Source organism: Ictalurus furcatus, chromosome 24 (genome assembly GCF_023375685.1).
Source record: "Ictalurus furcatus strain D&B chromosome 24, Billie_1.0, whole genome shotgun sequence".
NCBI classification, from domain to species: Eukaryota; Metazoa; Chordata; class Actinopteri; order Siluriformes; family Ictaluridae; genus Ictalurus; species Ictalurus furcatus.
In genome coordinates, this window is record NC_071278.1 from 8,832,326 (window position 1) to 8,842,778 (window position 10,453).

Genomic DNA, 10,453 nt, shown 5'->3' on the forward strand with positions numbered 1-10,453 from the left:
AGACAGTTTGAGCTGAAATTTGGTGTGCTGCATCATTCTGCTAATCTCTAACTGGATAATTATCTCTTAATTACTTCGAAAATATGGCTGCCTTCAGCCAATCAGATTTCAGCAGGCATTTCACACAACTAGCATTGATCTTTCATCACAAAACTTGACAAGTATGGTGATCTATTTATTGTTCTATGTATCTTGGCAAGAACTAGCCAAAGGGGTATTGTTTGTGAGGACTTTGCAGATTTCCGCTTGTGGCTATGTTTACTAGCTTTTTTGTACACTGTTACAACTGGCACACTGACAACCAAGCTTTACCGTTGTCAACTATCAGTCATGCATTGTCTATCACTGATAACAACTAGCCTATTTTGGTTTCATTTGCATTAAAATTGAACATATCATTCCAGGTGAGGAAAATTTATTTCATACCTCAAAATCTGACTTTTGTCGATAAAGTGCTGTGATTAAGTTTCTGTTCTTTACTGAGTATGCGCATGGCCATAAGTAGTTTTGAGAGCACTGAGGTCAGCATCTCTGTAGTCCCGGATAGGATTGTGGTGTTTGTTTTCAATATTTTGTATATTACATTTAATATTCATATAACGGCCCAGCCAGCACAGCACACAATGCACTGGTGAATTGTTTTCAGATACGAGGATGACTTACATCAATCACGGCACACAGGCATCGATTTTAACCTGCATTTCAAGCCAGCCGCGGGTTTATGGTAACTAACCTTCGGCTGTCTATGCTATGGATATCCTGTGAATTCCGGATAGTGCACAAGTGTTGAGCAGTCGTGTACTACGGGTTGTTTTCCCAAGTTCACCCTTCTATTTGACACGTGCCATAACGATTCCTTCTGATTAGCTTAACTTTTTGGACTATTAAGCGATCATGCATCGAGGCAGTTAGGTTCCCACTAGCAAACCTCTGTATGCTACTACATCTGCTCTTGCATCCTGGTGTGTAAGAAGAGCTAGAGCTCTTAGGCCTCGTCCACAACAGGCATTAACATGCTTCCTGGGTGATCGGATCAGTGGACAGCTGAGACGCATAGCTGTTCACACCTGGCATTATGAATGCGTCTCCAGTGACCACTTGTGATCAGATTTCCGACATTGTTTCCTCTGGAGAAAGGCTGTCACGCACATTTATTAAGTCAGTCTTCTGCTGCATTTATTTTCAGTCAGAAATGTCCTGCAAATCCCATCACATGTAGCTGCACAGACTGTTTCAACCGTTTTAATTGCATGGATCTGCTAACGAAACCTATAAATGAATGAGAGATAAGAACAAACGAAACGATGCAAAAGCAGCTGCTTTTGTCTTTATCCATTAGACTTGCAGCAGAGAGTTCTACCATTCAGCATGATTTCCAAACAGTCTCTTAATGATTACACGTTTTCTGGCAAGAGCAATGACACAGTTGATTAGGTGTTCTTTCGTTGCTGTCCGGGACGCATCTTGCAATTACTACAAGTTGTCCAGGCCCTGAAGCAGCAAAGCATCCCCACACCATCACACTTCCTCCACCATGCTTGACCGTAGCTATAATGATCTTTTTGTGGAATTTGGTGTTTGGTTTACGCCAGATGTAACGGGACTGCTGTCTTCCAAACAGTTCCACTTTCAACTCATCAATCCACAGAACATTCTCCCAAAAGGTTTGAAGATCATCAAGGTGTGTTTTGGCAAAATCCAGACGGGCCTTAACATTCTTCTGGGTTAGCAGTGGTTTTCTCCTCACCACTCTTCCATGGATGCCATTTTTTCCCAGTGTCTTTCTGATAGTGAAGTCATGAACAGTGACCTTTATTGATGTAAGAGAGGCCTTTGATGTTGTCATTTCTTCAGTGTAGCCCTGAACATGTGTAGAGTGAGTTTGAGTATTGTAGCTTAGTGCTGATTGGAGAAATGGATAAAGTTACAACTGACCCCGCTCTCCCCTTTTGCACAATCATATGGGACACAATTAGGGGCTAGTCCCTTGGTGCACACTGCACTGTGTGTGTGTTTGTGTGTGAGTTCGTAGGCGACGGTCTGGCTCCAGAAAATCCACTATGACGTCTGAAACACAGGGTCAGATTTATTGTAGCAACGAGCCCTAGCAACCGTTAGAGTCCATGGCGACATGAGTGGCACGACATGAATTCGTGTACAGGAATGCGACATTTCCTCATCATATCTGATGATATCTACCACTTGTTGGTGGTAACAGGTGAAACAGGTGAGGTTGTCCTGAAGACTGAACATGGGCTGCGGGAGCTCCGGAATAAAGGTGGTTGAACCCGCAGAACCGGGCAGCCTCGACACCACAGCTGAGGTAACAACCGTTTTTCATCACCGTTCTCTCTTTACTAACATTACAATGCCCAGTAAGGAGATATTGATATGTGGATATAAAGTTAGCTGAGTGTGAACTTCTGTTCTGAAGTGAGTTATTGACATGTGAACAGTCTGCCATGACTAGGGCCCAGTTACACTGTGTGATGCTCTGATGTTTTACCAGGTTTAACAGACTGGGCTGAGCTGAACATTCATTTAATCACACATGTGACTGTTATTGTTAGTAAGATACTTTCCTTGAAGAGAAGTGCAGGCTGATTGCTAGCCTTAATTAGTCAAGTAAAATCTTATGCTGCTTAGAAGAAAGTTGGTCTGGATTATTAATATGTCTTTATTAATCAGTCATATCCGGGGTGTATTCCTTCTTGACTACTCTTGTCATGATACGTTCCAGATCCAGCGTTACCCTGAACCAGGATAAAGTGCCTACAGAAGATGAATAAATCTTAGAACTTAGAACATTACACACACACACACACACACATAGCCTATATATACATTCTGATTTATATCTCATACTAAATAGTTTTAGATCTTCAAACGTAAAACATCAAACAAAGGCAACTTGAGTAAACACACAATAGTTTTTATTTTATTTTATTTTTTATTGAAGCAAAAAAAAAAAGTTATCCAACACCTATCACTAATGCAAAAAACTAATTTCCCCCTTAAACTTAAACTTAAAATCTTTATATATGTATATATATGTTGGCATGTCCAAGGTGTCCGTAGTGTATGAATGGGTGTGTGAGTGTGTATGTGATTGTGCCCTGCGATGGATTGGCACCCTCTCCAGGGTGTACCCCGCCTTGTGCCTGATGCTAACTGGGATAAGCTCCAGGTTTCCCCGTGACCCTGAAAAGGATAAGTGGTATAGAAGATGGATTGATGTGTATATATATATCTATATCTATATCTATATATATATATATATATATATAGAGAGAGAGAGAGAGAGAGAGAGAGATAGATATAGATATACTGTAGATGTAGATATATATATATATATATAGATATAGATATAGATATTAATATTGGCACCCTTGATAAATATGAGCAAAGAAGGCTGTTCTGGATTATTGTACTGGATTATTACCATGACAAAAAATTCAGCACATTACCCTGTACTGAGAAAAGAACAGAAAACCTGTTTACCCAAACCTGTATTATTACATTTATTACATTTATTCACTTAGCAGACGCTTTTATCCAAAGCGACTAACAAATGAGAAAAGTACAAGCAAAGCAATATATCTAGCAGAGAACAATAGATAGTAACAATTATAGTAGATTATAGAACAATTATAGTAGATCTATACAACACATCAACAGCCACATCATTTTTCCATTCTTTTCACAATACAGAGAAACATGTTTAAATTCACATATGATGCAGATGTGGTGGATTAGGCATAGGTTGTTGAGAAAATGCTGGAATATTCCTTTAACGGGGTTAATAAAAAGCACATGTTGAAAGTTTTATTCTAAACACAAGAATCATATTTTATGGGATGGTTGTACTGTATTTTAGGAGGCACAAACATTTCCCCACCTTTGCAGGATTACACAGTACCAGTTACTGCTGAAGTGAGTGTATGAATTAGTCAGTCACAAATAAAGTTCATGAGATTCTTTGTATGTAAAACCATAGATTGATCCAGTGTGCGGGAGTCCTCGTGGTGACTCAGCCGTCTCTAAAAACACAACAGACAGTGGAGTTGGTCTGGATGCAGGAGAGACCAATATTCGATCCAGGACACTTCCTAGGATTCTCCCACCACTGCAAGGTATGAGGACAAACGTGGTCATTAGTAAAAAAATAATTGTTTGCTCTTAAATCATTGAGTTATAGAAAATAAATATATTTTAGCTCCACTGGCAGCCTCCAGATTTCACGGAGGAAAGTTTTCATCTCTGAAATAGGTTGAAGTTTCAAGGGTTCCCTGGTTCAAATATACCTGAGTATTGGGAATAGGGAAAAATTCAGCGTCCCCAGAACACCTGGTTTAATGAGCTGACTTATATAAGTCATATAAGAGATAAGAGAACGCTTGCCCTTTTTCTCAGTACCAACTCAATAACTTTGTGGCACTGTAGCTCAGAGTCCAAGGCTGACTCAGGAGAGCCAGAGACCGGAGTCTAGTGTGATTCTGGAGCAGCTGCTGAGTCAGGGCATCATCCCGGCCCAAAGCAGAGTGGCAGGCAGCGGAGAAGCATACAACATCATGGTCAGTGTGTGATAGTGCAAACACAGCATCCAGATACTGTCTGTTGAAGATTGTAGTCGGATCTCTTCAACTACATAATCTACATACGTAATGTGTCTGGTGTCATGCAGCTGGCCGACGCAGAGAGGCCGACGAAGAGGCCACCACCTCGCCTAGAGTCGCTGAAGATCCGTAAAGAACAAGAGCTCACTAGAAAGGAAGACATCGATGAGAAGATGAGACAAGTAGAGGAAAGGAGGAAGGTATAACAGAAACAAAATCCATAACACTTTTTTTTTTTTCAAATACAAAAAATGAGTGTAAAGATAAAATTATAAATATATACAAATATAAAATAAAATGAAATCCAAGTGGAAAAAAAAAGAGTTTTAAAAATAAATAAAATAAACTGAAGATAAAAGATCAGATGTAATTAGGAAGTACCTTTAATGAAATGCTATATTAAAATATATGTGTTCAAAGGCTTTTTTAAAATGTTGTATAGCGCTTGTGTAAAAGATTGTGCCAGTGCAGGTATTATTTTGTCTTTTTGGTGACTCCCCTAAGCAGAACATTCAATTAATTTTGCATGTCACAAATGCATAGATCATTTTTGCATCGCTCAATATTTCTGTAATCAATATACAATCAATTTAAGCCTGCAAAGTACTTCTATAAACAATATAGGATGAAATTATGCCTGCAAAAATACATTTCCGTAAAGAATAAACCAAAATGAACGGCACGGTGGTGTAATACAGCCCAATGCAAAGCATCCAATAACAGCATGTCCTACAGCAAGAATTTTATTCCATTTATACCACAGCAATTTGTCAGTACTAACCATTTTTATTTATTAAAGAATGACATCATACATTTGATAAGTTTATGGTTATGTTTAATGTTGTAGAATGATAAATGGTTAGTTCCTGTTATCACTTACTTTTAGCAGCTATACATTATAATTTACCTTATAGCAGCTTTCCTTCACCAGTCTCTTTTTTTTCTCTCTCTCTCTCAAACAAAAAATGCAGCTTGTCAGGTTACCAAGAAACTGCAAAGACTTTCCCACGTTGGAAAACTTAGACCATTGCCACCAGCTTGCTCAATAGGGATAAATTCACACACTTAAAATCTGTATCCTGTGTTTATATAAAACTATTTCTGTAACGCTGCTTTGAGACAATGTCCATTGTTAAAAGCGCTATACAAATAAAATTGACTTGAACTGAATTGAACTGTTGCAAAGCACTGATACTGGAGACTCCTTCCAAAAATGCTAAATAAACATCATCATATCAAACCACACATTTAAAAAAAAAAATCCCTTTATGTGGAGTGTACTCAAATCAAGTTACTGTGTATTGTTACTATAGAAATACTAACGTACTAGAACAACCGCATTAATATAAAGCTGTGATTCGCCTTGCAGCCGGAACTACTGTCCAAGCCACGGTGAATTTTAACCTGATTAATCAGATTTGAGAATCCCAACAGTGCTGTGGTATAATGTACTGTCTGCTAATGGAATAATCCGTCAATGTATTAAATATATAGCACTTTAAATGAATATATGTACTGCATATGTGCAGCTACGGGAGGAAGAGCTGCGAAACAAACTGAGGGTTAAATCTGCAAGGCCTCGTGGAGCACCTCTTGTCGGAGCTGGGGAGGACAGCGTCCCAGAGGTTGATTCTCGTCCATCTTCCCACATCCCAACCACAGCCAAAGATCCTGACATAGGCAGCAGTGGAGCAGAAGCAGCCGACCTACTCTCCTTTGCGGGCGAATGACTCAACCTTTCAACAGAATGAAGTCTTTTAACCTGGGGCTGCTCTACCCTCTGTCTAGACCACTACTATAATGCTGGCTCAGCACAGCTTATTCCTATCCAGATTTTATTTAGCATGATAGAGGCACATAAAGTAAGTATACATATAAATTGGGATTTTAGCAAGCATACAGGTTTGCACTTGCACTTTATAATACTCTAGTTAGTGTTTGTTAACACTGGGCAAGGGTCACTTCAACACATAGAACAATCAGACATACATATCAGTTTTGTCAGTTGCCATTAATTTGCCACTCTAGTGAAGATCAACTTAAAGGAATACTCTGGCATTTTTCTCTCTCTTTCTCACCACATGTAGTATATGTGAGATTACCAGAGATGATACATGATTCCCTGTTTATTCATTTTTTATTCAGAACTCACTTATGAGGACGTCTAAGGGCAGCTGTTGGAGCAGTCACAAAATTGATATAAAACACATGTGTGTGGCCACCTGGGAAATTTTGTCACTGAGGCTAAATTCGGGAAATCAACCAATAATGAGAGAAACTGTCTGTCTCATCCAAAGACCTTTACTGTTAGAGTGTAATGATTTAAATTTTTTAACTTACAAATACAAAACTTCAATTTTTCGATGTCACTGGACAAAGGGGTCTTTTAGCCTTGCCATAACGAAAAAATGCCATGCCAAATATTTAAACACTACCTGAGCTAAGTTAACATTAATTGTTTTGGCATTTAAACACATTTATATATTTTGAGTATTCTGTTAAATGGTAAAATGTACATGTTGCCATATGGCAACAACATGCGATAATGGAACTGTGGTGCATGTGCATTCATGAATTGAAACAGGCCTACATAAAAAAAAAAAAAACACTAGACATCTCTGATAGTATATTTACATTATTTTCAAATTCAAAGTAAGAAAAACTGCACCTTATTTTCTAAATTTTATGTTTCATAAGAAAGAATTAAGAATTCAAGAGAAAGAATTAAAACTTCATCCAAAACATGTGAATGGATTTACTCCCTCAAACTTCATCCAAAACATGTTTGGATCTATTTTTTGTATGTATTTTGAGGGAGTAAATCCATTCACATACTTTTTACAACTGAAATTCCTTTCTAGAAGAATACTGTATAACTTTCACATGCTGACTAGGTGGACAAAAAAAAACCTGAGCAACTTATAGTCTGGAAAATGCAGTAATTGGAATTGTAATCTCAAAACAAAATGTATATTTTGGACTATATGATACTTTCCACCGTTGCACATTGTTGCCATACGGCAACAATTTACCAACTACCCTGCTGAATAATTCTTTCAAAAATTGTAATATATTTTTATAACTGAACTAATTCCAATTTGCCTTCAGACTTCTATTGTAAGTAAGTTTCAAGTACACACTGGCATTTTGTTCTTTTTTTGAGTCCAGGGAAGTTTGTTTAAATTATTGTTCACTGTAATATACTGCAGATGTTGAAGATGGTATTCCTTTAGACATACACTTGTGTATTAGTATATTATTTACTTCCTATACTTTTAATACTGTATCAAAGTGATGTACAAAACGGAGCTAAATACATGAATAGGTATGAATGATAGTGGTTATTCGAAAGTATATAAAAGTCAAAGTAGTTGCCAAGAATGGAAATTTTTACTGGCTTTCTGTTCTACAAAACAACTAATCTATATATTATATAAAATGCTCTTGTTTAAAGATGTGATAAATCTCTCAACTGTAATATATATATATATATATATATATATATATATATATATATATATATATATATATATATCAGATTTTTATTTGCCTTATTTAATGATATTCAAATATGCACAAAGACCCTAATATGAATAAAATATTATTAGGCAAATATATCAGCTTTGGTGTTCTCTGTAGCTTGTGTTCAAGAAAACTGAACAAAGCAATAAGACATTATGAGCCTATACACTGGAATAGGGTTGTACAGGGCTATTTAATCCACAAGGTGGTACTGTGTGTTCAACTGTAGATGGGATTTGCCATGCTGCCAAGCAGATATAGTGTGTGTGAAACTGAGAGCTGTCTTTCATATGAGTATTGTGTGTACCTGTACCTCACTCTAATTAGCACAGGGGGAATAAATCTCATTAAAATGTTACCTGTTCCATTTGCCTATGTGTAGAGCATATACTTGTGAGTGTGCTTGTTTGTGTGTGTGTGTGTGTGTGTGTGTGTGTGTGTGTGTGTGTGTGTGTCTGGAAAATTGTTTCGGACACGAGCAAGGGTTAGTTGCAGCTGCTAATAATCTGTCTTTTACACTGCAGTGAAAGTCCCAACTGTAACCACATCTGTTGGAGATTATATCTGCTAAGGTCTGACACGTGACTTGCGGTCAGTCAAAGGTTATCTACAGTAATTCATACTTTGTAATATAAAAATGAACATACATACAAACTTCTTTCTAACATATACTGTATGATGTGTGGATTTAAAAAAAAAAATTCTCGACTGACTAGTCTAGATCACTGATTTAAAAGTGTGTGTAAGAGAATTCACTTAGTGTATGTGTGAATTCCATCAAGCTAACAAAATGCATCCGCATTTGTCATATACTAATTATGGTTGCACAAAATCCAGTAAATTAAAGGCACATGAGTACAAGGGAATGCAATAGGATAGCATCCCATTGTAATCTTCTTGAAATCCGGATCTGTCTCTATTACATTGGCTTAATGTTTGCATTAATAAATTAGCACACACATTGAAACTGTTCTCTGTTAGGCTCAAGTCATGGCTGTCATGTCTTTTCTTTGCTTTTTTTTTTTTTTTTAATCTATAAAGCCTCAGTTCTGTATTGCAAAGCACTGGGCGTCAGAAAGCAGGTGAAGCGTGGTGGGCCTCAGCAAAGCGACCTCCTCTCGGGTTGCACTCAACAAAACCCACATCAGCCGAGCGATATGGAAGTTTGCGGGCTAAATGAGAGGCTGTATTAATAATTCAACGCCGGCCGTATCGCATTACCTGGTTTGAATTACCGACAGGACTATAAAATGAGCTGCTCTTTCTGTTTGTGCAACTCACAGTGAGATTGACGTCACATATAATTGTGACTGTTTATGTGCTAGCCTAGTGACACCCTTGTGACAAAGATACAGTTCAACTATATGGAGATATGCAATTAGGGTGTGCATACTTTCAGTCAAATGTTATGTAGGTAAAGCTTGGATTTCTGTTCAGTCCAGACCCCCAACCGCAAAGACATCCAGTGGTGTCCAGGTGATGTTTCAGACCTAGAAATTTGCCATCAACTGCCAATAAATCAGTGGTGTTTATAGTCCAGTTAAGATTGATGTCACAAAAATAATAGGATAAGCATTCTTTTCTTATAAAAAACCCTCACACTCTTTCTAAAAAAAAAATGAATGTGTTCAGCAATGTAATGACTGGGGCTATATATTATGTATATGCTACACAAGATATTTTACACACATGCTGTACACACACACACAGAGGCAGTTGGCACACTGGTGACTCTGTGCTCTAAGTGTAACATTATCTGAAGAACATCAGTCCTACAGTATGCACCTGTCTCACAGTCATGCTGTCTCTGGCTCAGACTTTGTCTGGATCTTTAGCTTATACTGTCTCAGAGGACACGCTGGCCAGTTGGTGGGTCTCTTCTAACATAGACATCATTCAGCCTTTAGATGAAATGGAAGGTCTTCATCAGGATGTTAATGTGGTAACAATACACGCAATGCTTACTTTTTTATGTAAACCTACCATGTATCTACACCCATTGGACATTTTATTGAGTACCATATAGGTGCACTTTTGTAGGTATTTATCAGTAATTACTGAACGTCCACCAAGTATACTTTCTCCATCAGTGGAAGCCTACGTTACACGTCTTTGGACTGGGAGAACGGGACCACCACTGACCTGATATTATTCAAATGGTCGCCTATTCTCATGTTAGTGTACTGGTAAGTGTGTATCAGGAGCAATGATGATAGACTTAATTAAACACTGTGTACAGGACATCTACCTTGTTGGTCTACTTCATAGGTTTATAGTTGGAGATGCTATTGATTCATTCATCTTCAGTAATCATT

The 10,453-nt window shown here is 37.8% G+C and overlaps 2 protein-coding genes across 4 annotated transcripts in view; both read left to right on the forward strand.

Annotated features, from left to right (window-relative positions):
• The window catches only part of vps28 (VPS28 subunit of ESCRT-I), a 200,612-nt gene that overhangs the window by 131,014 nt on the left and 59,145 nt on the right, over window positions 1-10,453 (forward strand). The window lies entirely within an intron of this gene.
• Window positions 2,105-8,093, forward strand: stmnd1 (stathmin domain containing 1). 3 transcript variants are annotated; one of them, XR_008384521.1, is made up of 6 exons: window positions 2,105-2,323; window positions 3,998-4,133; window positions 4,444-4,574; window positions 4,685-4,816; window positions 6,146-6,478; window positions 6,762-8,093. XR_008384521.1 is itself a non-coding variant. In XM_053612346.1 (5 exons), exons 1-5 carry the CDS (start codon window positions 2,252-2,254, stop codon window positions 6,344-6,346), a joined length of 672 nt encoding a protein of 223 aa, XP_053468321.1. In that variant the 5' UTR covers window positions 2,105-2,251; the 3' UTR covers window positions 6,347-8,093. The 3 variants fall into 3 exon arrangements, 2 of the variants coding, with proteins under 2 accessions (XP_053468321.1, XP_053468322.1); XM_053612346.1 differs by having other exon boundaries at window positions 6,146-8,093; XM_053612347.1 differs by lacking the exons at window positions 6,146-6,478; window positions 6,762-8,093 and adding an exon at window positions 5,588-5,786.